Source organism: Monodon monoceros, unplaced genomic scaffold, assembly GCF_005190385.1.
Source record: "Monodon monoceros isolate NGI ecotype Baffin Bay Population unplaced genomic scaffold, NGI_Narwhal_1 Super_Scaffold_22, whole genome shotgun sequence".
In the NCBI taxonomy this organism is placed as follows: domain Eukaryota; kingdom Metazoa; phylum Chordata; class Mammalia; order Artiodactyla; family Monodontidae; genus Monodon; species Monodon monoceros.
The window spans coordinates 4,810,419-4,838,213 of record NW_021703779.1 but is presented as its reverse complement, the minus strand read 5'-3'; the positions used below and the strand labels follow the sequence as shown (position 1 = coordinate 4,838,213).

At 44.8% G+C, this 27,795-nt stretch overlaps 1 protein-coding gene, 1 long non-coding RNA gene and 1 pseudogene across 2 annotated transcripts in view; 2 read left to right on the top strand and 1 right to left on the bottom strand.

Annotated features, from left to right (window-relative positions):
* Positions 1 to 2,797: 2,797 nt before the first annotated feature.
* ANOS1 (anosmin 1) overlaps positions 2,798 to 27,795 on the bottom strand; it is a 190,515-nt gene continuing 165,517 nt past the window's right edge. Inside the window, exons 9-14 of the mRNA XM_029240257.1 lie at positions 22,665 to 22,811; positions 11,640 to 11,734; positions 10,287 to 10,458; positions 9,326 to 9,546; positions 8,088 to 8,229; positions 2,798 to 6,940 (exon numbers count right to left, since the gene is read on the bottom strand). Coding sequence (XP_029096090.1) covers positions 6,882 to 6,940; positions 8,088 to 8,229; positions 9,326 to 9,546; positions 10,287 to 10,458; positions 11,640 to 11,734; positions 22,665 to 22,811 — 836 coding nt within the window. The 3' untranslated portion in view covers positions 2,798 to 6,881. The remainder of the gene's footprint in view (positions 6,941 to 8,087; positions 8,230 to 9,325; positions 9,547 to 10,286; positions 10,459 to 11,639; positions 11,735 to 22,664; positions 22,812 to 27,795) is intronic.
* LOC114905929 lies at positions 10,518 to 15,931 on the top strand. Its single transcript, XR_003796332.1, has 2 exons — positions 10,518 to 13,953; positions 14,042 to 15,931. It is a non-coding gene; the product is annotated as an uncharacterized LOC114905929 (long non-coding RNA).
* Positions 17,021 to 17,112, top strand: LOC114906669 (annotated as a pseudogene).

Genomic DNA, 27,795 nt, shown 5'->3' with positions numbered 1-27,795 from the left:
TGCCAGCCACATCTTTCTTCAGTGCGCTGGCCGTTATCCCCTTGACAGGGGGTGCAATGGGCATTGTGAGCAGAGCCTGCACTGGATATTGGGCGGGGCCTCCTCTTTGCTGCACAGCTGTCACAGCCCTATCGGGGGGGCAGGGTCTGCTGCCTAGGCGTTGGAGTAGAAGCCTTGAAGGTCAGGTTTGATAAGGCTCCATTGCCCTTAAGGGTGTGCTCTGGCCCCAAGGAGGTGAGGGGTGGGGCAATGAGGCCTGCGTAGTCACAGCACCCTACCCACTGCCTGTGCAGGCATCCGCGGTCCTGCCCCGAGGCAGGCCAAGGTCGCGTCCCCTTGTCCGTTGTGTTTGTTGCAGACCTAGTGCGTGGCTGCAGTGTGGAGTTGGCTGGCGCTGGGGCGCAGTGGCTGCAGGAGTTGAATTGTTGGTGCTGTCGCCTGGGGCCTGGGTCTCCCGGGACCTGTCGGCCCCCGATCTGGCTGCAAACTGCAGTGGCGGGGGTGGGGGTGGGGGGTAGAACGGGACCATCACACTCCATGTGTCACAGCACAAGAGGGGGCCCAGTTCCTACTCTTATAAAAATTCTCCCTGTCAGCCACAGCTACCTCGCTGAGCATGACATTTTCCGTAAGCGGCTGTTGTATGTAGACATGTTCTCCAGTTTATAACAAAGTCACGTTCCTGAGACACACCTGCGTGAAAGCCTCTCCCCAAAGGAAACCATACTGAAAACGTTCATTGGTTTCGAGTCTCTGCCACGGCCCTCCACCAGCCCTCCACCACGGTGGGCCCCATAGTCTAGCTCAGGGGGTCAAGAATGTGTAGAAGTCGAGTTTCTCTTGTAAGTCGCAAGCCCGGGCCCTGGGCCAGGAGCCCACAGTCCTTCCGCTCTTGGCAGGGGTGGCTGGAAGCAGGGAGGGTGGACACCAGTCGGAGGGGCAACGGCCCTGCAGCTGCGGGGCGGTGACGCCTCAGACCCCGCCTTGGACAAGGGCAGCATCCCAGGTGGGAGGCCACTGGGGGGACGGGGCCGGTGGGACCTCGGTGCTGAAGCCCTGGTGGTGACGGTGGCTCAGCCAGCTGGCACTGGGGCTCAGCGGCAGGAGGGGCACCACCTCCGACAGGATGCCCGGGAGGAGTGGGACTGAAACCCAGACACTCCCTAGTCAAGATCAAGACCAGGAACGTTCCGTCTGTGGCGTCACTTCTGCTTGCTTTTCATTTGAAAATCAGAGGGATAAGTTATCCTGCAAATAAGTTTCACTTACTACTAAAACTGAATATGACATATGTGTGTGTTCGTGTTTGGAAATTAGGTGGTATTGCCAGTATTTGTTTCTATTGAAGTTAAGACTCGCATGACACATACTGGGCCGGTTTAAGTGTATAATTCAGTGGCCTTTAGTTCACGTTCAAAGTGCGCAGCCATCCCCTCTATCCAGTTCCAAAACAGTCTCACTAACTCCAAAAGCAAATCCCGTCCCCCATGAAGTAGTCACTTCCCATCCCGTTCCCCCAGCCCCAGGCAACCGCCCATCTGTTTTCTGCCTCCATGGACTTTCCTGTTCTAGAAAGTTCACAAAAATGCAGTCACGCAATAGGGGACCGTTTGTGTCCAGATTCTTAGGTGTTGCTAATACCGTTTACAAAGTATCTATCACCATTGTTCGTCTGGTCAGTGCCCAGTAATTTTCAGTCTCTGTGCATGTAACGGCTTCTGATTCCAAAGAAAGAAAACAAACGACTATGTGATTTTTGTCAGGCAAATCCCATCATTTTGAAGTAGCGACTAGGAAAGAGCAAAGGAAGGACAAGCGACTCGGAAGACCCTCAGCAGTAACCCCAGAAGCACAGCTGAGAGGCTCGCGCCCCAGGGCCGTGCCCCCGTCTCAGTGTGGGTCCCCCCGCCCCGGCTTCTTCCCATCCCTTGGGGCTTAGCTGAACTGTGAGCCCACAATGCGTCCTGCCTGAAACTCCATCCTCGGCACCCCACGGCCGCTCCCTAACCCGGCGCTGCGCGTCCTTTCCACCCCCTGGCTGTTCACACGTACGACGTCGCCAGTCTCTTACTTATCACCAGTCTCTTTCTCCTAGAGGAAGACCCCTGAAAACCTGGCACCTGCCATGCGTAGTCAGCATCCCACCTGGAGGGCAGGACCAGGCAACAGCAGAGACTAAGGACATTTCTGCTGAGTGAGTGTCTAATAAATAAATGAATAGGTGATTTTATGGAGAGGAAAATAATCCCGGCTTCCCTACGTTAACACCTTCCTAGTCGTGTTTTACGGAACAGCGCTCTTCTGAGTCCCCCGTGGAGATGCTGTGGGCAGAGCGCCTGCCAGCGTGGCGGCCCCAGGAACCTCTCTAGACGCTGCATGGGGAGTGGAGACCGCAGCCGTCAGTGGCCTTTGGTGTTGAAAACACCGGGGTGTGGGTGAAAGCTTATTTGCACTGCACATACCTAGCCTTTTATGGGTACATCCTGGGGGCGGGGAGCGATGTAAACTTGTAGACTATTGATAGGAAGTGCCACGAAACCATCAGGAGTCAGGGTTGTAAACGCGGTGAAATAACTCTGAAGCGTGACCGTCCAAGGCCAGGACCCCTTCTTCAGGATGACGTGCTGCCCTGTTGCACTTACCGGACCTCCAATTCCCTCCATGCTGACAGGAGAGTGAGGCTTTTTGAATCTCTCTGGGGCCGTATGAAACTGTTATTTTTTCTTTCTAAATGGAAAGAAAATGTGTGTGCGTGTGCGTGTGTTTTCAGGAAACGAGTCTAGTCCACTGTGCGGGTTTAAAGATCCTTTATTACGGAATCAGTATGTACAAACTCTAACATGAAAATAATGAGTCACGGGGTATCAGCCTATTTACAGTGCTTTTGTGTTTTTTACAAGTTTTTTTTTTTACAAGATTACTTCTCCCTAAATAACCTAATAGACACACACAGAAATCAAACATTTTTTATTCCATACATAAATAAATATTGACTTTAAATGACCTCTCTAAGGGACATGATTTCTACAGGCCATTTGGATGAGAAGGTAGCCGTTGTGTTATCTGCACACTATAATTAAGTCGAGAGAAAGTCCTAACAGCTTTACATACAGACCTCTGTTGATCACCCTATGAATGGTATAACTTGCTAAAATGTTCAGTCGAGGTAAGAAGCTCAGTCTGGCCATGCGAGACCGTAGATGAGAGTCGCCATCTTTACGCATTTACATGTTAAACGAATCTTAAAGTACGTGCAACAGACGTTTAGCCTCTGTTCTGGTCACAACGCCAACGTTTGCGTAACAAGATTGAGATATTTGCAATCGTAGGAATGCGTAAACTTGAGGAACTCCACAGCACACGGTGTAAGACAGGGCATGAAGTAGATAAGCCGTTATCACAAACGACACTGACCGATCCGTAGGACAAAATGAATATTTGTACTCACGTGATACAGACACAAGTCCAAATTCAGCCTTTTAATCGGATTTTTTCAGTGTTGATAAAAGATACGATCAAGGGCTTTGAAGTCCAGTGTCATCACTTCCCAGCCGTTCCTACCCCTGCGAGTTACTGGGTTCCTCATACAGGGCAAATTCTCGTCTGTTCAGGAAACATTACGAAGCAGTGATTCTCAGCTGGGGGTGACCTGACCCCCCAGAGGGCGCGGGCCGTGACTAGAGAGCCTGTGGCTGTCACCCCCTCGGGGAGGTGCTCCTGGCAGCTGCTGGGTGGAGACCTGCGTTGAGTGCCCAGGGGGCGGGCCCCTCGAACAGGGAAACGTGCAGCCCCAAATCTCAACAGCGCTGCGGTGGAGAAACCCTGCTCTGTAGATTGGGTATAGGTTCTTTCAGCTTTCTAGGACATAGATCTATTTTTCAACTTTGAATTTTGTTTAATAAACATTTCAGAAAATCACCTGTCATAAATATATCATATTAAAACACTAGATGACGTGAAGGGCACACATTCGTTTATAAAAATTGCTGCATAGAGGCCACTTAGAATAAGGGGTAGCACAGATAAATCCATCACTGAGGAGTGCATGTTCTAAGTAAAAAGAGCGCGTGTAGCCTCGATATACGTGGAATTAGCCACCTGTCTTTGATGACGTCATATGTTTGACGAGCTCAGGTTTTTAAAGAGTAAATACTATCAGTTAATATACTTTTTCTCACGTGAGAGAAATGCATCTAATTTCCATACAACGTATCAGAGAGTCAGCCACTAAAACTATGTTTTAAAATAAGAAAGAGATCTTTTTAGCCCTTTATTAGGGCACTCAAATGTTAAAAATTCAAAAAGTAGTAATTATATTTTTGTTCATTTGACTATTATTGAAGATTACTGAAATTCGTAAAAGAAACTCAGGTTTCTCTCATTGCCTAATTAATAGCATTTTCCAATAATACTAATAAAATTTAAATTATTGAATATTATAGCAGAATGAAATGCTCATAAGAGCTGCTTCAGATTTTTTTAAGGAAGGTGTAAGCTACAGAACCTTTATCTGAACTGAAAATATATTTGCTCAATGTCTCTTACCCAGACAAAAGAAACAATTAAATTTTATAAAATTAAGCTTACTTAATAATTTAATAATATCTTGTATCTATGTATATACTCCTGCATTTTAAACTATACAACAGTACAAAAATTTGCTGGCACGAATACTTGGTGGATTTCTTCATGACAAATTAAGGTAAAAGATAAACTTGTAGCCAATAATGTGAAGTTTTCATTTTTGAAGTTTTAAGAATTTGAAATTCAGATGCTGGGAATGGCACTAGAGTAGATCATAGTTTCGGAGAAGATCTCTGTGTTTGCTCAAGCTCAAGGGCGTTTGAAATGAAGGCTGTTCCTGTTCTCTCCATTCAAAATTTGGAACTCTTAGAACCAGGTGATTTCAGGACACCCTGTGCTAAAGTCCATCCCAGGCCACGTTAGGAGCTGCAGAAAAACAGCCGGAAGCGCCGTGAACTTCCGTTCTGAGATTTCCCACGGAGCCGCGTGTCCAAAGCTGCAGAACACTGTCTGCCTTATCGACTTTTAAACAATTTTAACGCACGGGAAGCAGTTTTCAGTATCCTCTTTCAGGGATCCATGCCTACAGACTGTGTTCCCTAAGGCTAGGCATCGATTTGGTAACAGACAGAGTCTGTCTGCGTTCTGCATGGCTTCTGCTCTTAGAGTGGGAAGCCTCACAAAAGCCAACACGTTCTCTCTCCTCTTCACCCCACCAGGAGCAGTCAGGGCGCCCACAGGCTTTCAGGAAACGTAACAAAACGACCAGTTCCAAGTCCCACCATGAAAACCCAAGAAAAGTGTACTGAAAATTTCCTCGTTTTACTTGTGTAGGTAATGAAACGAGGAAGCCTATCCTTTAAAATGTTCAATTTTTTAAGTTGCTCTTTTCTCATAGTGTCAATACTGACGGGGAATATAGATGACCCTAATGATCTGTAGGAGAACTGTGTCTTTATCCACCATTGCTGAGCTGGGAAAACAATTTCTTCAGAGATCCGTCCTCAAGGTGTACGTGTGTGTATGTATGTGTGTTTGTTTGCGCCTATGTGTATACGTATACACACGGAAGCACACAGACGCACATACATACGTGCCTGTTTCAAAACATACATATGGGTATTCCCTCGAGGAAAAAACTATATTAAACTAAACATTTCTGGTTTAAGGCTGCCGCGACATACCCTGCAATACTGTAGACTGACAACGTGTTTGACTTGCGTTCATGCTCTGAGGGCTTAGCGTGGAACCTGGGAAATTTTTCAAATAAGGTATAATAATACATCTGTAGAGTAAAGGAAGGTTAGTCAAAGGCAAGTAGCTGTCCTTCTCCACCAACCAAAGCCCTTCCGCCTTTTCTACATTACGGACAGTATTCTACCACGTAAAGAGCTTGCTTTCGTTAAGAAAAGGCAAATCTCAGTAAAGATTTGAAAATATTCAGTCATTGGGATTCCTTCATTTCAAGCAAGAGGTTTTGCGAAGTCTTAGATACATGAAAGCTGCAAAACAAAGCATGTCGGCAACCGTTTCCCACATTAAGGAAAAGCATAAATAGCGTATCAGGGAAATCTCTCTCTCACAGTACAGGATGAAATATTAAAAAGCATCCCCAGAAAAGACTTTTAGTTTCTCCAAGGCAGACTCTGGATAGCAGCGTAAGGCACTGACTCCTTTCTGCTGTGGATGTCTTCCCTAAACCCTCATTGACAGGCTGCGCTCTTCTTTGCCTTGGTAGAAAATGAAGCTTAGGTGCTGGAAGTGGGAACATTTTAAGTCTAAATTAATTGGCATATTTCAGGTCACAAGTTTTCAGCTAAAAAATCACGTGATAAAAATCATCTTAAGGTATTTGAATAAATAGGGCCAAAAAACCGTATAGTCTTCAGTCGATTTTGCAAACCAAACCAATAATTTAATTTTAAACTGTTTATTGAGTAACGTGACACTTACTATGTGTACGCTTAGCATGCTTATTACGTGTATAAACTGTGTATTTGTTACGCCGGTTTCTCTTGAGAATTTGCCGCTCTAAATTCAGGGAAGTCTCAGATCTGCAGTAATTCACTTGAGATCATAGCTAAACCATGTATGGAAACAGATTTTGCAGTGAAACAGGCCTGGCCTTCGTGTTCTCTCCATTCTCACAGGAAACTGTGTCCACGTCCACCGTCTCACCACTTGTCCCTGGTGTCCAGGCGCGTCCGATACAGACAGAAGCGTTTAGTGCAGTAAAGTTAGATGGGGCGGGAGGTCCTATGGGAAAGGCCTGGTGCCCCCGTAAGCGGGCACGGCCGGTCCTCGAAGGTCTGCGAGCTTACACGCTCGCTCGGGGTTCAGACATCTCCGGGAACAGGTCAGTATCTTTCTGGAGGAGGCTTGTAATGGTGTGAATGACGGTGTTTCAGGTGGGGTCCTAGGGAGACAGAACAGACACATCAGTCGGTCGTGACGCTTTCCCCGGCTGGGTGAACGGACAGTAGGCACGCGCTGACTGCGGTGAACGCCTTGGCCCCGGGCCCGTGCTCCCTCCCGTCCAGGTCCCTCCTCTCCTGGCTCTGAACATGCAGAGAGACAGACATTCACTCCCTCTCTTCTCTCTGCCTTCCCCCTGCGCTTTGGTTCCCTCCCTAACGCCAAAAAATCACAAGAGAAAGAAGACAAGCCCCTTTCTTTAGGCTCACAATTATATAAGCCAAAATACTTTGCATTTCCTCAAGAAAGTTTAAAACTTAACCCATGCTCTTATTACACAGAATTTCAGTGGAGGCACACGGGGACCGCATTCACCCTTATAAGCGTAAGGGGCCATCGAGCTCGTCCACGTGATGGTTTTTTCCTTTAAATTCGAAGTGCAGAAAGCTATTGGGGGGCAAATTTGATCCATCATTTTTTAAAAAACAAGTAAAACTAGAACGACTTCGCAGTTTTCTTAACACATAAACTTAAAAAGCCATGTCAAAGGTTTAAGCTAGAAAAGCAAAGTGCATAATTTAAAAACCAACAAGAGGCTCACTGTTTTGAAACAATACGTGACAATTATTTTTAACTTAGCAGTGAGTCAAGTAGATTGATTTGGGTCATGTTATGAAGAAAATTCATGTAATACAGATTATAGTAACAATATATGTAATAAGAAAATAAGCTCCGTAGCCAAATGCTGTTTGCTATTTTGTCATATTTGAACATCTTAATTTAAAAACCAAAAATTCAGATTGATATGAGACGATAGATTTTTTTCCCTCCCATGTGTATCTGTGGTTAAAAGACAAGGAGAAAGCATGCATCATGTAGGGGAAAAAAATGGAAGTATGGAAAAGGAAGTAACAGAAAGGGAGGCAGGGAGGGAGGGGGGAGGGAGGAGGGAGCAGGGCCAGGAAGCGTGTAAGGTGGGCTGCGGGCAGCAGGCGTGGCCGCCAGGAAAAGCACATACAAAGGCCTGGATGAAGTTCAGGTTCAGAGAATTCCCTATCCGTAGGAATCTGCAGTGATCTGTTGATTTTCGTGTTTTCAGCAAGACTTTCTCTGTGTCCCCAAAGCTGGCGGGGGCCCCCGGCACTCACTGTATGCAGCCGAGGGTGGGAGGTCGGGGGTCCGGAAGGTCCTGATAGTGGCGGGTCCCTCCCCGCCTGCGGTCAGCACCTGCACCTCCAGGCGGTAGAGGGTGGCCGGCCGCAGACCTGGCACCGTGAGCACGGAGCGATCCTGAGGGGGCACAGGAGAGGACGCGCCCGTTAGGCCCCTCTTGACTACAAAGCCACACGACGGACTCTCTCATTCTCTGCCCATTTCCTCCTGCCCGCACACCCGCGATCACCGTGTAAACGCGGGTGCGGTTGCTTTGACACCCCAGCGTGGTTGGTCGAACGTCTGTCCTTGTTTGCTAGAGTCCTGCCCTGCTGGGCAGCCTCGGCACTGAGAGCCCAGCTCTTGGCAGCCGGGGACACTTGCAGAGTTAAGATGGGCCAGGGCCAGTCTCAGGGCTCACCCCTGGGACCGCATTTTGTATTCCTCAACCCAAGACTTTCCCATGGTTTAAAGTTTTCATCTGCACATCTTGTGGTGTGAATTCTTGGTAATCCACATTTCCGTAAGCGAGCCAACTATGTTCCTTAAGATGCAGTATCTATCTGTCAATGCCCATAGCCAACAGTGTTTATTTTTCTCAAAACTCAATAAAACCTAACATATACACACATAGAAAAATTACTTTCCAATTCCATGGAATTTTTCCTTCTGGGATTTAAGGGGCTTTTTTGTTTGTTTTTTCTTTTTCTTTTTGGAGCAGGAGTTGGATATTCTAAGGGCATTTTTAGAGCTGGTAAAAGCCTGTACATGGGTCTTTTTTTTCAAGCCAAGGAATTAGTGGCCTGGAAGACAGGCCAACTCATTATGGGCTCTGGCCACATTTGAAGTGGGGAAACGGAGAGAAAGAAGAAGGTTCTCTTAGCTAATTTTTCCCCAAATTTAACCCTTCGAACAGGGCCTGTCCACTTGGGCCAGAGGGACACGGGCTTCACAAAGGAGAAGAAAATGGTTACACCGCATGCATCCCGTGTCGACAGGAGACGTGTGTTGAAGAGGGGCTCTAGTAATCACAGTTCATCTAGACGACAGTTTGTTCACGGCAACACTTGTGTGGTGTCTTTCAGTACCTGCGAAATAATACACTCGGGAGAAGACAACGCACACACGCAGCTCAACAACTGGCCCCAGCGTGATGGGACGTGGGCGCCAACAGTGAGTAACCACCCTACGGTGCGGGTGCCAGCCGGAGGGCCCGGGAGGGAGGGGCACCCACCGCCGGGAGGATCTGGGACTGCAGGATGAGGCTGTTGGGAAGGCCGTTCTGCCTGCTCTCGGTCGTGACCTCGGCCCATGTCACGTGGAAGCCGGTCACGGGCCGCTGGACGGTGGCCTTGCTCAGCTTCCAGGAGAAGTGCCCTGTGACGTTCGTGTCCTGGACCACGAAGGAGGCCGACAGGTTCTCAGGTTTGGCTTGCACTTTGGAATGAACGTGACCTGGAGCAGCGGGAAGAGGAAGGCTGGGTCAGGGGAAGGAGAGTGCGAGAGGGGCCCTAGGCGGCAGGTACGTCCCGTGGGGTTCGGCCGGCCGCCTCGGGAGCATGGGGTCAGACAGTTGTCCCGGCAACCTGTGCGGAGGCAGCCTCAGCCCTGCACCTTTGTGCCATGTGCTTCTGCTCCCTTGGGCGCTACGTTGAGAGTCCTGCTTTGGGGGTGGAAGACAGGAAGAATTTTGTGATCTGGCGGGACCTGGCCACTTAGAGAACAGGAGAGACTGCAGTGAGACGGGTGAATATTCAAGGTACTACAAGAGTCGTCGGAAGTTACTAGAAGGCGCTCAGGGGTCTGCGTCTGAGAATAGCTGCCCCCGTTTTAGGAGAGGCTTGGGAAGCTAAAGACAGGGCGTTCGGAAAGCATGTCGAGGTGACGCCCACGGCAGAGGGCCGGGATAAAAGTGAAATCACTTACATAAAGTGCGCCAAAGCACAAGCAGTACACAGACCCTCGGCTTCATTTCTAAAGGGCTGACACGCCAGCAAAGGCTGTCCGCCAAAGCTGTTGCAATGAGGATGTAATACGTGCCTTCATACGTTTGTTACCTCCCAAGTGGGCCGTCACGCTGCAGTTTAGAAAGGGGGATACTTTGGGTTTGTAGGCTCTTGTGAAATGTGGTCTGGAAATGTGTACAGAGTTGCCAGCATCACAGCCGCAACCTTGGAAGTTCGCGTGAAACGTACCTGCATCGCCGGGGCAGCTGACGTGCTTGTGGCTTTTGCCCTTCAGAGCGGAGCACGGTGGGGTCGTAAAGAAAACGGTTTCTGCTTTCAAGCGGCCCTTTGGCCGTGTGGGTTGGACGGTCACCTTGTATTTGCAGGAAAATGCCAGATCTTGAAGAATCATGTAATTTTCCTAGAGAGAGAGAGAATACGCTAACAGTAAATCTCACGAGGGTACGAAATTGGCAGGAGAGGAACTCCTACCTCCACCAAGGCTGTCTTCCTATATATGGGACGTGTGCAACACAGCTTTCATAAAAAGTGCAAAGGAGACAGGGGCCCTGCTTTCATTTATTACAACTGTGAGAGGCTCCCATGGGGTGGGACACAGGCTCCAGAACCCGACAGGACGGCAGCACTTCCACGTAAGCAGCCGACTTGCAGCCCTCATGAGCAGCAGTGGGGCAAGGTGGGAGGCAGCGTGGTGGGTAACGCCGTAAACAGACACCTAAGTTGTTAATACAAAAAAAGCTAACTCGGGCTTCTCTGAGACACAGGCGTGCTTTAGCTGTGAGTTTTTCCTTACGGAAAGGAAGACATTCTTGAGCAGTGTATTGCCTCCGCTGCTGGGAGGGCTGTGATTGCTGCCGGCCGGAAGTTTGCGATTAAACAGGATTACGAAAACCAGACTCAGCTGCGGGCAGAGTGAGAGGCTGAGGGTATAACCTTACGCTAACGGGAGAACTGACACTGACGGGCCTAACGAGCTTGCGCGAGGTTTCTTCGCCTTTGGGTGTTGGGTGTGCGTGCCCGTTCTAGGGTGTAGTTGTCAGGGCTTCGTGCACATGTACGAGAGCTGCAGCAGGAGCATCTCTGGGACCCTTAAAGGCAGAACATCACAGGACGGGCCGTATCTTTCATTACCTGGACGAGTTGGTGGAAGTTAGGGATGCAGCAAAGGAGATGCTGAATGATAGTGTCGTATAGAAATTCCCTGGGGGAAATGAGACCTTTTAGGTCATTGTGTCGAGTCAAAATCCAGAAAACAATTCAGAGCTTTCGTGCAATTAAGATGAGACTGGCAGCGTTTCCCCTGTATCCTGGGAGCTCCCCACGAGCTGTGTCCTGAATGTCTGCATCTCAGGGCCCGCCCTGTGCTGACTGATGACGTGTGAGGTTGTGAAGGGCCGAGAGATGAGTGAACAGGTGACCCTGTGTCTCCCGCTCCCACCTGGTCATGGGTCCCTTACAGAGCCTGGTGAGGACGAGTTACCCACTGGACACACGACCTGCACCTCTCTCTGTCCAGCTTTGTCCCCTGATCAGGTGAGTCTAGAAGCCGTTCAGAATCCGGCATTTCGGCCACCTCCTCACCTGGGTCACGCCCAAGGATGCCTCCACCCCGGCAGATGCGTTGTGGGCACAGACTTCCGGAAACCACTGCACGTGATACCGACTGACAGCGGGATCTGTAAGGTCAACACCAGTCAGCAAAAAAGAACAGCCTGCAAGTCACGGTGCACGCAGCCCCAAGTCCTTAAAGCACGACAGGCCAGGAAGGAAGGACAGAGTCCTGCAGGTGATCCAGAGGAGGTGGGGCTCCCAAAATTCTGACTAGAGTCGGGGGGGAAAAAGTAATAAGCCATCAGAGGAAAAGCGAATTGAAATACGAGAACCACACAGAAAAAAACAATTAGGAAAGTCATAGCAAAATGACTCCACAGAGGTCTTGAGAATAACCTCGCCATGGTGTCCACAGTAATAAATCCCCCAACAAAGGGTAACGCTCAGCAGCCATTCTCTTATTTCCTAGGCTCTAAGAGAGACTCGTCTCAAGTCTCTGAACCCTACATTTTTCTGACGAAGCTGATGGAGAGGCTGTCAAGCCCAGGCAGGAACAAAAGCCTTTCCCTCGACTTGAAGACCTGGCCCTTCAGATGTGCTCCATCTCGAGCCTTGCTGTGACAGGGCCCCCTCCCTCATCAGAAGATACAGGGTGAACAGCCTCCCGGTGCCTTAATGGTGCATCCTTGCAGTGCCTGTGTGCGATCGCTACAGAAACAAGGCCTGCTCTCAAAGCCAGCCCAGCATACGGGCTCCTTAAACGTTTCCACTTCCAGCTGGAGCAGCGCGTTTTCTGCACGTGTCTTTACTTTGGCCGACCGAGTGGAAAAAAAGACACCGTGATGAGAAGCCGGTCACTGAGTGTGGGAAAGGAGGTCCGGGCAATCCTGGGCTTAATAATCACCCCAGTGTGTCCCCGGGTGTGAAAGGCATCGCTTCCCTGGGTGATTAGCATCTCGTCCGAATGCTCACGCCAAGTGTTTGATGGAGGTTTTCCGAGGGGAAAACTCTTGGATGAAATTGGGTGGTTCTGGTGGGAACTTGCTGCGAGCACTTTGGAATGAGAAAAGAAGAACTTTCAATCTGAGAAAATAAACAGCAAGTGGGCACCAATGGTGTTTAGCTAAAAGGGGAACCCTCTGACTAGAGGCTTTTAACTCTTTACATGGCAGACATCAAGGGCTTTTTTTTAAGAAAAGAATTGCACGTTATTAAGGCTGAAGTCAGTCATTGAGTGAATTCAAATCCTTTCTTTCAACAAGTCGTGCCGCTCTAGGCATCGTAGTGAAATAACCTCCCAGGAGCAGCTGCTCTCACGCCTCTTAAATCCTAAGGGGGCTGGACAAGTAATAAAGTGCATGAGTCAGGTCTCAGTCAGGTTGGAGGGAGATGAGCCTACAGCTGAACACGGAGGGCGAGAGAGGTACGGCATCCCGACAGAGGGTTGCAACTGTCACTGAAGCGCTGGTGCAGCTCACAGAGGAGCTGACCTCGCAGGGGAACCTGGAAGGAGGTTGGCACTGGGCCTGGTCGGTGTGGATAACGGGGGGCAGGGCACCGTCCCACACAACTGTCTGCCACGACGGAAGCTTCTGTATGTGGTGACCCCTCGTCACCACACTGCTGCTGCAGCTGAATCCTAAATCACTGAATTTAAGATTCAGCTGCTCCACGGGGCTCGTGGCTCCCATATCGGACAGAGTAGCAAGTTCCAAAGTCGGGCACACAGCAGGGCTGACATTCCCTGGTCTGGAGCAGCCGGGGCTGGATGCCAGTTTGCTGCACTCCAGTGCTATGATGTGTAATTGATACCCGTGGCTCCAGGTCTCCTAAGAACCCCACACACATCTGACAGCGTAATTGTGTTTCCATAAGAGGACGCACCGAGCAACACGTCGGAGCCCTCAGCTCTCAACGCCGCCCTGCCTGAGTCCACGCCTACTCTCTCTGGATCTGCCACCTCCGTGAAGAATTTCACCCAAGCCCAAGGCTTTCCAAGACGGCTCTGCGTTTCTACCTTCACCTGAGCTGTTCCCTGGAGGAGCTGGTGTTCCCAACTTCCTGTCCCATGTAGATGCTTTTCAAACTCAGCGCTTCTAAAACCACACCCTTGATCCCTGCCCTCAATTGCCCTTGCGTTCAGCTTGCCTCTTATTTAATCACACCTTTTTGTTTTCTGTATCTGTGATGTTCTGACATCTTGCAGCCTTGCGGACCCTGCCGGGACCGCCCTTGCAGGGTGGCCGCTGCCCCGTGCAGACCAGCCGACCCAGAGCCCCTCCCCAGCACCTCCTCTATGGGGCCCTCACACTCTGGGCCACCACCCTCATCACCCCAGGGCCAGGTAGGTGGGGACAGCCCCCGAGCCAGAGCCCACCGAAAGGATCCAGACTAGCCAATCCTGAGACCATCTTGCCTTTCCTACTCGCCAGAGTAAAGGCTTCTGAGCAGTTTCCTGCTTCCTGACCGACCCTGGTGCCTCCCCATGTGGCCCGAGTGGTGTGGAGGGTCCCCCCTCCTGGGAGCCGTGAGTAACAAACTACCTTCTCAGTGGCCGTTGTCTCTGTTGCCTTCACCAAACCCGAATAAAACCCACTCCTTTAAGACATGATTAAAATGAACAGGCTGTCTTTTAAGCAGTCCTTCATGGCACTTTTTCAGACACGTACACAGCAGTCCACACTCTTCCAAGCTTAATCAAAAACTGGCATGTGTTTCTCATGCAGGTCTACACAATTCACACAAGTGAGGGTTTAGAAAATCACCGTGAATGCAGAATTAGCAAATCTGGGATGGCTGTTTCTTGGAGAAATACAGTGTTTGTTAGTTTCCCGTGAGCTTCTGGTCACCACATTTTTGCCAGCCAGTCAATACATAATCTTATTTTATGTGTGTTTTTCTTTTTTAAAAACTTATTTAATAAAGTCATAATTAACTGTAATATTTCTTTACTTAAAAAACTCTAGTTGAAATTATTTTCATGATCCTGGGTAGCAGGACAGTAAATTTCTTTGCTCTCAGCCTCACAATAACGCCTCCACTGTACTTTTTTTTTAATCCATCACCATCTCAAAAATGACACATTTAGACACTTTTTTTACCTTTTCGGAACTTCATCACACACTACCAATGTGACTAGCACCTCCCAGGCAGCCTCATGTATCAGTCAGCAAAGGCAGCACTCCACCACTCTGCTTGGGGCCACTTTAACCAGAACAAATCTCTCCAACAAAAAGCAAGGCAATGCAACACAACAGACCAGAAACCCACGGCGCTAAACAGACCGGGCAAAGGATGTGTCGCCAGTGTGAGAGTGGAAACGAGAGGGCGGCGTCCCCTCTGCTTCAGGTGGGAACGTGTACATGGGGCGACTCAAGCCCATCGCCACTCCCTGCACGAGCACCCCCACAAAGGACCACACAAGCGCCCCCCAGGACTGGTTAGGGGTTACAAATAAACCTTAGTGACTACACGAGTCTTCAAATACACACTCTGTGAGCATCCACTGTGTCTCCTTTCATTTTAAAATCAGTAGCATAAGGTAGCGTTTTTTTTTTTTTCTTTCAGTACGTGGGCCTCTCACTGTTGTGGCCTCTCCCGTTGCAGAGCACAGGCTCAGCGCCACGGCTCACGGGCCCAGCCGCTCCGCGGCATGTGGGATCCTCCCGGACTGGGGCACGAACCCGTGTCCCCTGCATCAGCAGGTGGACTCTCAACCACTGCGCCACCAGGGAAGCCCCCTCCCTCTTCTTAAACCCCTTGCCCGCCTCGGCTTCTGTCTCAAATCTCCCCGTGTTCTCCAGCTCCTCTGGGCACTCACTTGCACTGTCCTCTACTGCCTCACCCCTCTTTGTGCTGAAACTGGAGTTCCTTCATGCCCGGTCCTGGTCCCTCTTCTCCCTAGCAGATCCCACCCTTATTTAAGAACTTAAAGTCTACGTTATTCTGGTCCAAGTACTACTTTACAACTGTACAGTGTTTTACCTATAATAGTTGCTTACAGACACTTGTTTGCAGTGACTTTGCTTAGTTGTAAATAATACTGTTAGCTTGTTTCCATATAAATATTCCGGTGAATTACTAGTAAATAAGCAACCAAGTAACCAAGAAGCAAGCAAGGGAAAAAAGTGCTTCTGACTAATCCTTATTTTGAATAAACAGAGACTAAAAAAATAATAGAAAAGATCAAAGAAACTAAAAAGCTGGTTCTTTGAAAGGATAAACAAAGTTGATAAACCTTTAGCCAGACTCATCAAGAAGAAAAAGGGAGAAGGCTCAAATCAATAAAATTAGAGATGAAAAAGGAGAAGTTATAACCAACACCAGAGAAATAGAAAGAATCATAAGAGGCTACTACAAGCAGCTATATGCCAATAAAACAGACAACCCAGAAGAAACGGACAAACTCTTAGAGAGGTACGATCTCCCAAGACTGAACCAGGAAGAAATAGGAAATATGAACAGACCAATTACCAGTACTGAAACTGAAACTGTGATTAAAAAACTCCCAACGACCAGAGTCCAGGACCAGATGGCTTCACAGGCAAATTCTGTCAAACATTTAGAGAAGAGTTAATACCTGTACTTCTGAAACCATTCCAAAAAACTGCAGAGGAAGGAACACATCCGAATTCATTCTGTGAGGCCACCATTGCCCTGATACCAAAACCGGCCAAAGATACCACAAAAAAAGAAAATTATAGGCCAGTACCTTTGATGAACATGGATGCAAAAATCCTCAACAAAATACTAGCGAACCAAATCCAACAGTATATTAAATGGATCATACACCATGATCAAGTGGGATTTATCCCAGGGATGCAAGGATTTTTCAATATCCTCAAATCAATCAATGTGATACACCATATTAACAAACTGAAGAGTAAAAACCATATGATCATCTCAATAGATGCAGAAAAAGCTTTTGATAAAATTCAACATCAATTTCTGATGAAAACTCTCCAGAAAGTGGGCATAGAGGGAACCTACCTCAACATAATGAAGACCATATATGACAAAACCACAGCTAACATCATACTCAACAGTGAAAAGCTGAAAGCATTTCCTCCAAGGTCAGGAACAAGACAAGGATGCCCACTCTTGTCACTTTTATTCAACATAGTTTTGGAAGTCCTAGCAACAGCAATCAGAGAAGAAAGGGAATCCAGATTGGAAAGGAAGATGTAAAACTGTCACTGCTTGCATATGACATGATACCATACATAAAAAAAGCCCTTAAGATACTACCAGAATACTACTAGAGCTCATCGATGAATTCAGTAAAGTTGCAGGATACAAACTTAATATACAGAAATCTGTTGCATTTCTACACACTACAACAAACTATCAGAAAGAGAAATTAAGGAAACAATCCCATTTACCATTGCATCAAAAAGAATAAAATACTATTCATACTCTGGTTTCTCTTCAGATCATATAAATCTTTTGCCTTTTACTAAAGATTTCCGTGGAGAGGGGGAAAGAAAAATAAGAATAAGATACCTAGGAATAAACCTACCTGAAGAGGCAAAAGACCTGTACTCCAAAAGCTATAGGATGCTGATGAAAGAAACTGAAGCTGACAGAGATGGACAGTTATACCATATTGTTGGACTGGAAGAATCAATATTGTTATAATAACCATACTACCCAAGGCAATCTACAGATTCAATGCAATCCCTATCAAATTACCAATGGCATTTTTCAAAGAACTAGACCAAAACATTTTAAAACGTCTGTGAAACACAAAAGACCTCAAAATAGCCACAACAATCTTGAGAAAGAAGAACAGAGCTGGAGAAATCACAGCTCCCTGACTTCAGACTATACTACAAAGCTACAGTAAATACTGAGGTACTGGCAGAAAAACAGAAATATAGATCAATGGAACAGGATAGAAAGTCCAGAAATAAACCCACACACTTATGGTCAATTAATCTATGACAAAGGAGGCAAGAATATACACTGGAGAAAAGACAGTCTCTTCAATAAGTGGTGCTGGGAAAACTGAGCAGCTACATGTAAAAGAAGGAAATTAGAACATTCTCTGACACGATACACAAAAATAAACTCAAAATGGCTTAATATAAGTCATGACACCATAAAACTCCTAGGATAGAGTATTGGCAAAATATTCCCTTACATAAATCGTACAAACGTTTTCTTACGTCAGTCTCCCAAGGCAATAGAAATAAAAGCAAAAATAAACAAATGGGACCTATTCAAAATTACAAGCTTTTGCACAGAAAGGAAACCATAAACAAAATAAAAAGATACCCTATGCAATGGGGGAAAATATTTGCAAATGATGCAATCGACAAGGGTTTAATTTCCAAAATATACAAACAGCTCGTAGAGTTTAATAACAAGAAAACAATCCAATCCAAAAATGGGCAGAAGACCTAAATAGTCATTTCTCCAAAGAAGACATACAGATGGTCAATAGGCACATGAAAAGGTGCTCATTATCGCTAATTATTAGAGAAACGCAAATCAAAACTACAGTGACGTACCACCTCACACCAGTCAGAAGGGCGATCATTAAAAAGTCTACAAATAATAAATGCTGGAGAGGATGTGGAGAAAAGTGAATCCTCCTACACTGTTGGTGGGAATGTAAACTGGTGCAGCCACTATGGAAAACAGTATGGAGTTTCCTCAAAAAAACTAAAAATAGCACTACCATATAATCCAGCAATCCCAGTCCTGGGCATATATCCAGACAAAACTATAATTTAAAAAGATACAGGCAACCCTGTGTTCGTAGCAGCACTATTTACAATAGCCAAGACATGGACGCAACCTAAGTGTCCATCAACAGACGAATGGATAAAGAAGATGTGGTACATGTATACAATGGAATATTACTCAGCCATAAAAAAGAATGAAGTAATGCCATTTGCAGCAACATGGATGGACCTAGAGATGATCGTACTAAGTGAAGTAGGTCAGACAGAGAAAGACAAATATCATGATGTCACTTACATGTGAATGCAAAAAAAATTATAAAAATAAAATTACTTACAAAAAGAAACAGACTCACAGACTTAGAAAAGAAACTTATGATTACCAGAGGGCACAGGGGGTGGGGGAGGGATAAATTAGGAGTTTGGGATTAGCAGATACAAATGACTGTATATAAAGTAGATAAACAACAATGTCCTACTTTATAGCACAGGGAACTATATTCAATATATTCTAATGACCTATAATGGAAAAGAATGTGAAAAAGAATAGACGTATATATATGTAATACTGAATCACTTTGCTGTATACCTGAAAGTAACACAACATTGTAAATCAACTAATACTTCAATAAAAAGTTCTTTGTTTTGGGGAAAAAAAGAGGGAAAGAAAAATGAAAGGACATTGATGCCCTACAGTAGCTGCTTACAACAATAATCAAATCTGGGTAAAAGCTAGAGAAAGATGAAACAGTATAACTCCTAGGAGATAAGGAGAGTATCTTTGTGACCCTGGCATAGGCAAAGATTTCTTAAACAGGACACAAAGAGCGGTAAGCCTCAAGGAAACAAAATGATGAACTGATAATCTCTAAAAGTAAGAACTATTAAGAATGTGAAAAAAATAAAAGTAGAAAATACTAAGATGAAACCAGCAGATGACTCATATACTCCACATATAAAGGACTCTTGCAGGACAGGCTGGCTAAACAGTTGAAAAGTGCTTTGAAAAACAGGAGCTCCATCGCCAGTAAACTTATGAAAAGGTGTTCAACGCCTGGATGACCAGAAAAATGCAAATTCAAACGGCACTGAGCCATCACGTCACACGTACCGGAAAGGCTCAACTGGGAAAGACAGAACATGCCTCACGGGGGAAAGCATGTGGGGCAGTGGGGACCATCTTACCCTCCTGGTGGGAAAGTGCATTGGTCCAGCCACTTTGGAAATTCTCAGTATCTTCTAAAGGTCATCATCCTCTATGATCTGAGAATCCCACCCTCTGCGGGGGAATAGGTACACACGTGCATCAACAGACATGTCATAGGCTCTTCACAGCAGGGCCATTCTGAATAGCCCATCCCTGGAACAAACCAAATCTCCATCAACTGCTGTACCAGGGACGACTATGCAGTGATATAAATGGATGAATCACGGCTTCCTGCAACAGGATGGACGGGTTTCCCACATGCAGTGTTCACTGTGAGAAGAGTAATGCAAACTGTATGATTCCATCTGTATACATTCAAATACACGGAAAACAAATCTTCAGTTTTAGAAGTCAGGAAAGGGTGGTTACTATTCTGAGCTTAAGATGTTTGCACCTCCCGTGTGTGTACATTTTCATTTCCTTACATGAGATGTGTACATTTTCAGTATTATATTAATATGTTGTTTTATTAATATGTCATATTGACATACAATTCTAATTTGAAATTGATAAATACAGTCATCCTTTGGTACCCACTGGAGAGTGGGGATTGGATCCACACCCTGGATACCAAATTCCAGGCTGCTCGAGTCCCACAGTTAGCCCTTCGTATCTATGGGTTCTGCATGCTTGGATTCACCCCACTGCCAATCTTAAACATAGTACACAATCCACAGTTGGTTGAATTCGCAGATACAGAACCCACTGATGTGGAGGGCTTGACTGTACAATAGATCAAATAAATTTTACAATTTAATATTAACTTAAAACTATCATTAAATGTCATAATATGGATATATTAACATATAATTTTAATAATTAATATTCAATAAATAAAATTTAAATTAACATATGATAGTAATAAAACATTAACATGATTGGTAATGTTATTTTAGCTAGAGAATGAATTTCAGCAGCTTGGAAGAAAATTCTGGAACAAGAAGAGCTCCAACACCAATATCCCCAATGGCTCGTGAGCTGTACCCTGAGTAAAATAGCACTTCAGAAAAATAAGAATTTTAAAAACTGCATTCTTGAAACAATCTATTGTTTTTTGCTTAAAATAGAGTTTATGTCTTAAAATGCACAAAAGTGATAAATATAAAAATGTATGTCAAGTGACTCTAAAAATACTATTTCAATAATGCAAAATAAATATTCTACGAGTACAGAAAACAAAGAAACAAAAGGAATTTATCCCAAAGATAAAGAGAAAAAAGAATCTATTCTAAGGGTGACTGTTCATTGCAGTATTGATTATAAGATGGAAATTCTGAAGGCAGCTAAATGTTTGACTGTAGCGGAATCATTATGGCATAATATCCATCAAGGCAGCCATTTTAAAATGTTATTAAAAATACCAACAATATAGAATGCAAATTAGTATTTTATGAAAATGTGCTTTACAAACACACACATATACACATAAAACAACTGAGTGAGAAACAGAGGTATAGGAGACTTCTGAAAGAAAATCCAGTAAAACGCTATTTCTATGAAATGATATTGAGAAGAGAATCGGCTCTTTTATTCTATTTTCCAAATTATTTGCATTATAGGTCTTCTAATTTAGAACAAGAATTTACAGTGCAAAATAATGACTGTCTCAAGTGTTTGGGACACAAGATCAACCTTCTTAGGAAAGACATGAAGACAGGTTAATATCCCTGAAATGATCACATGTAAGCAGAAGATTTCAGTATGTGATACAGATTCCTGGGAATCAGAGGCAACCCATTCAGACTTCAGGAGAGCAAGGCATTTAATAATGATTTTTTAAAAAGCATGTGTTTTGTTCAGCTACCGTTTCCTTAATATCAATAGTGTGGCTCGACGGTGATGTTTGCACAAGCACCCTTACATCACAGCGCTCTTCAATGCAAACAACAAATATAAAACTCTTAGAGGAAAACATAGGCAGAACACTCTCTGACATAAATCCCAGCAAAATCATTTTGATCCACCTCCTAGATTAATGAAAATAAAAACAAAAATAAACAAATGGGACTTAATTAAACTTAAAAGCTTTTGCACAGTAAAGGAAACCATAAACAAAATGAAAAGACAACCTACGGAATGGAAGAAAATATTTGCAAACGATGTGACTGACGAGGCATTAATCTCTAAAATATACAGACAATTCACACAGCTCAATATCATGAAAACAAACAACCCAGTGAAAAAAATGGGCAGAAAACCTAAATAGACAGTTCTCCAAAGACATACAGATGGCCAAGAGGCACATGAAAAGATGCTCAACATTGCTAATTATCAGAGAAATGCAAATCAAAACTACAATGAAGTATCACCACACCCCCCAGTCAGAATGGCCATCATCAAAAAGTCTACAAACAATAAATGGTGGAGAGGGTGTGGAGAAAAGGGAATTCTCCTGCACTGCTGGTGGGAATGTAAATTGATACAGCCACTACGGAGAACAGTATGGAGGTTCCTTAAAAAACTAAAAACAGAACTACCATACGACCCAGCAATCCCACTCCTGGGCATACACCCTGAGAAAACCATAATTCAAAAAGAGTCATGTACCATAATGTTCATTGCAGCTCTATTTACAACAGCCAGGACATGGAAGCAACCTAACTGTCCATCAACAGATGAATGGATAAAGAAGATGTGGTACATATATACAATGGAATATTACTCAGTGATAAAAAAAGAATGAAATATTGCCATTTGCAGCAACGTGAATGGACCTGGAGATGATCATACTAAGTGAAGTCAGACAGAGAAAGACAGATATCATACGATATTGCTTACATGTGGAATCTAAAAAAATAATACAAATGAACTTATTTACAAGGCAAAAACAGACTCACAGGCTTAGAAAACAAACTTATGGTTACCAAAGGGGAAGGGTGGCCGGGAGGGATAAATTGGGAGATTGGGATTGACATATACACACTACTGTATATAAAATCGATAACTAATAAGGACCTACTGTGTAGCACAGGGAACTCTGCTCAGGGTTCTGTAATAACCTAAATGGGAAACGAATTTGAAAAAGAATACACGCGTGTATGTGTAAAACTGAATCACTTTGCTGTACACCTGAAACTAACAGAACACTGTTAATCAACTCGCCTCCAATATAAACTGAAACTTAGCAAGAACAACAACAAATGAACAGAAGCATCTACCCACCTTCGGTCTTCTTCCAGTACACCTTCACTTGCAGCTGGTTGTCCTGATAGAACGGAGCTCCGATTTCCAGGAGGCGCGTGGGCCGTCGTCTTTGAAACGGAGGCTGTATTTGCATCACACTTTTTCTAGTTTTCCCAAGTTGTTCTTCTACAACAAAGCACAACATTCTGATTTACTTGTTAAAAATAAATCTGTAACCCGATAGTAATCCCAGTGTATTTAATTTCACTCTGCTATTCATCCATATTTAGTGCCTGACTTTTAAAGTAAAATGTAATGTGACTACACGTTCCTTCCAGCTCAAGTTGATGACACCTCCCCCTTCATCACACGCTGGAATGCATACCTAAAAGTAGACTGTATACATTACACGGGATCCCCCGAACTTAAATTGGGAATCAACATACATTCACCAGCCCGGAAAGATGCTCTGATTTCAGTAACAGGTGGAAGTAGTATTTCTCACAATACATAGACTTTTGTGCGGTTATGAAGTAAATGAAGTAATATTAAAATACCATTTCATGAAAACAGTATAGGTAGCTTTTCACAGAAGTACCAGCATGTTATGTTCCTCCATCTTTAGAGAGCCAGATGAGAATTTATACGGCTTAGCAGGAAGTATACCAAAAATTCCTGCCCTCAGATCTCTCCTTTACCAGTTCACTGATTTTAGAAGTTGTACATTTAGAAATTCCGTCCTTGGAGACAAGACTTTTCTGCTTTCAGAATTCCAAGTAGCCCTTTGAGAGATAACAGCTTAAGCTGTATTGATTATAAAGCAGTCAGAAATGTGTTATCAAAACTTTTCCAATAGAGCTGTGAGGTCTGCATTCTTCAGAAGGTGGGAGGAAGAGGGAGAGATGAGGATGAATGCAGAGAAATGCTGACCTGCGGTGAATCAGGAGAAGGAAAGGAAAACTGAGGACCCAGAAGAAAAAGTACATCGAGTGTGTACTTCTCCTTACCGGGGTGTGCCTGTCAAACCATCCATGCAATGGATCTGATTAAAAGGAGTGGGATAGTTACATTAGTTGGTACTTACATTTTAGTTTAAATAATTCAAATGAATGTTTGGATAACTCTGACATTTATTAGGTTAAGGATTCTGCACCCAATAGCAGGGTGTGTATGAGGGGTTCCCCATACCACCGATTCTCAGACCCCAGCGGCGTGTCCTACAGTTCAACTCAGTTCTGACAGTTTCTACCTGCAGACAGCATCAGATCCCACAGGGTAAGGGCTCAGTGCTGCAAGACTGTGCCCCCTGCCCGCTTCAGATGCGAGTCACGAGTCCAGGTTGGCAGCAGTGCTTCTGATGACCTGCTATAGATGGGGGCTTCCAGAGACCCCTTCCTCAGATTCAAATAACTTGCAAGAGCAATTCACAGAACTCAGAGAAAAATTTTACTTGATAGATTACCCGTTTATAATAAAAGGATATAACTCAGCAACCTAAGTGTCCATCGACAGAGGAATGGATAAAGATGCAGTACATATATACAGTGGAATACTATTCAGCCATCAAAAAGAATGAAATAATGCCATTTGCAGCCACATGGATGGACCTAGAGATGATCATACTGAGTGAAGTAAGTCAGACAGAGAAAGACAAATATCATATGGTATCACTTAGATGTGGACTCTAAAATACGACAGAAATGAACTTATCTACAAAACAGAAACATACTCACAGACATAGAGAACAAACTTATGGTTACCACAGGGGAAAGGGGGGAAGCGGAGGGATAAATTAGGAGTTTGAGATTAAAATATACACACTACTCTATATAGAAGAGATAACCAACAAGGACCTGCTGTATAGCAGAGGGAAATATACTCAATATTTTGTAATAACCTATAATGGTATAAATCTGAACAAGAATACATGCATGTGTGTAACTGAATCACTGTGCTGTATACCTGAAACTAACACAACATTGTAAATCAACTATACTTCAATTTAAAAAAAGAAACAAACACAAAACCACAGACAACAGTAACAAAAAAGACTGTTCTAGGGATGAGGATCTGTAACGTAGAAAAACTTGTATAGAAATGTTCACATCAATATTGCTTGTCATGTAAGCCCATATTTAGCTCACGTAAACAAGAACATCTGTCTTCAAAGTTAATCATGCCTAAGCATAAAATGTGATTTGGATATATGAAAAGTGAGTGGGAAAAGAAGGATCTAAGTCAGGAAGAGGCAGATGGAAGTGATGCACACGGCAGGGTGTGGGGAAAGGGGGCGGAGCTTCCACGTCTGAGGGTCTAAGGGAGCCCCTCCCCCAGCATGCGTTCACCACCGCGGAAGCTCTCTGAACCCCGTCTTTCTGGATTTTTACAGAGGCGTCATCACACGGGCGTGCTGATTAAATTACTAGCCGCTGATGGCAAACCTCCGTCCTCAGCTCGCAGGTGGAGGTGGGCGTCCTGGGGGCCAGGAATGTGCAGAGACCGGATAGCAGGAGGCGCTGCTTCCCAGCCTGCAGAAGCCAGCACAGCGAGCCTGGAGCCCAGAGGAGGGCCTGGGACGCGGAGCCCTCACAAGGCTCCGCCCCCAAACGCATCCCTTTCTAGACACCACCAGGCGGTTAAAGAATCCTGCTGCTTCACCTAAAGCATGTTTCTTTTAAAGAATTAAAGGCTTCAGATTTTCACAAGCCCATTTATGCTTCTAATTCCCTTAAGAACCTGTGATGGGAACAAGTCGCCAGCAGACTACCAAGACAGTTTAGAAAACCGTGTTTAACCTCTCTGTGAATTCTGTCTTCCTGCTGTCTTTTATATGCCATGGAAACATTCATTTCTCATTACAGACGTAAGAACGTGTGAATATATATATATATATACATACACACACACACACATATATACATATATATGTGTATATATATATATATATATATATGTATATATCTCAAGATTGAATCTTTGCTGCTTTATTGAATATTTCCAGCACAGACACGCATGGACATGCCCCATCCCCCATGTAGGGACAGACGTGATAGTTCAGTCCTGGGAGGACGTTCTTGACTCGGAGTGTGTCCTCCACTTTCAGCAGGAAACAAAAATGGAATAAAATTCATTCCTTCACATTCTGAAGAGGTATGAGGTCTGATTTATTTATACTCTTTAATAGTCCTAAAAGTTAAAAGAATTGAGTGACTATGCTATTTCTCCAGATGTCAAAACTCTGATTACCTTTTCAGATTGAGAGATTCAGAGTATTTTCTCTCCACTCCATTTTTATTTTGGAGAGCTGGAAGTATATTCCAGTTGCATGAGGCAACTATAAAAAACATTTGGAATCTGTCAACCCTGGAAATACTCCTCCTACCTCCAAAAAAGCAAGTTACATTTCCATTAAAGATAGTATTATGTCTTTCCTCCTTCAAGGGACCCTTTTATAAAACTGTATGAACATTCAGGCTTTGCTTGCATCGAAATATTTATCATTAATACACCTGGCACCCCGCAGACCTGGAAAAATATAATTCAAAAAATAATTTATATGCTGACATTTACTACACTCATTCCTATAAAATATAATTTCCCTTGTTTATACTATAAAGTTGTAGTTATTCCTTACTTCTAGTTGCTTCATGATGAAATATAGTGTTCCTGTAAAAGTCATATACTAGTGTTTACGAGATTATATATCAACATTGGGTTATAAAGAACATCCTGACACGTATTCAGCTATATCCTGCCTCATCCTTTGCAAAACCAGTCTCTTCTGTCGGCGACGCTGACACCCAAATAACATGTATTATGACAGGTACTTTGCACTATCACTTCTTTTTTTATTTTTCTGAATCTGCATGACAGGCATCAGTTAATCCTAGCATAAAGCGGCCTTTGGTAGGTTAACTGTCACATCTCTTTATTGGTCAGGTAAAAGGTTACCTCATCGTATAAGATGATTAGAAAGTGACCGTAACACTCGGCACCAGCGTCTCGCGGGAACAGGAGTTGGTTGCGTGCGCAGGTAAGAGCGGGAACAACTGACTGGTTTGCTTTCACAGGAGTTCCTGAAGCAGTGCTACAGGCCATGCCTAGGCTTCTGGAGTTCCGGAAGCAGTGCTACAGGCCATGCCTAGGCTTCTGGAGTTCCGGAAGCAGTGCTACAGGCCATGCCTAGGCTTCTGGAGCACGTGCGCTCTGACGGCCGCTGTTGGCACACAGGCGGACAGTCCCTGTTCTCTGACCTAGATGAGACCTTAGTTGAGCGGATGTACTTTCCAAGGGATAGGTCTAGACCCCACAGACTGGAATCTGTCGTGTGCAAAAGGAAGGACACTTCCACCGGAGATTCCAGAGGACAGGGGAAGACACTCAGGGGTGAAGGACAGATGTGTTTGTATCTGGGGGGATCTGAGTGGCTCACTGAGAGGGAAGACTTCAGTCTATGTGATGCCTAATGGCTTAAAGTGAGAGAGAAGGGTTTGTAATCATACCTGAGAGGAAGGGAGAGGGAGCTAATTAAAGAGGATCTCACCAGGTGTGTGTGGGGAGATGCCCCAGGAAGAAGGAGAAAGCCCTAGATGTGCTCTGGAGACCCAGAGTCTGTAACAGTTGTGTCTGTGGGCTGGACCATGAAGAGATTCTCGATGACATGACTTCAACAATGGCAAGCCAAGGCTGGGTTTTCCTCTCCTTGTTCTTGGTTGTGGGCAGAAACACATATTAAATTATAGGAGTTTGCAATCCCATACCAGTCTCTAATGGGGAAGGAATGTTGTTTACTGGAAAAGCCAGGAGACTAAAAGGCAAACTTATTTTACACAATAGAGGAAATCCCCACCACCAATAGAAAAAAAAAAAAAAAAAGGGTCTTAGGAGAAGCAGAAGTTTAAAGGATTTTGGTTTGAGAAGACATTTGGGGAGGAAAACATGGGAAAGCAATAGAGGATGAGATCTGTGGAGACTTGCAAAGAGCAGATGTAGGTGACAGTCTTGAGAGTGGAACTCAGGAGAGTAATCTGTGATATGGTTAATATTTTCTAAAGAATATTTTGGCAGCTGTCTACAAAATGGACATTTAAGAAAGAGTGGAGACAAATATTAATTAGGAGATTATTTTATAAGAAAGGTGACAGTGGGCTGAACAAGGGCAAGAATTGGA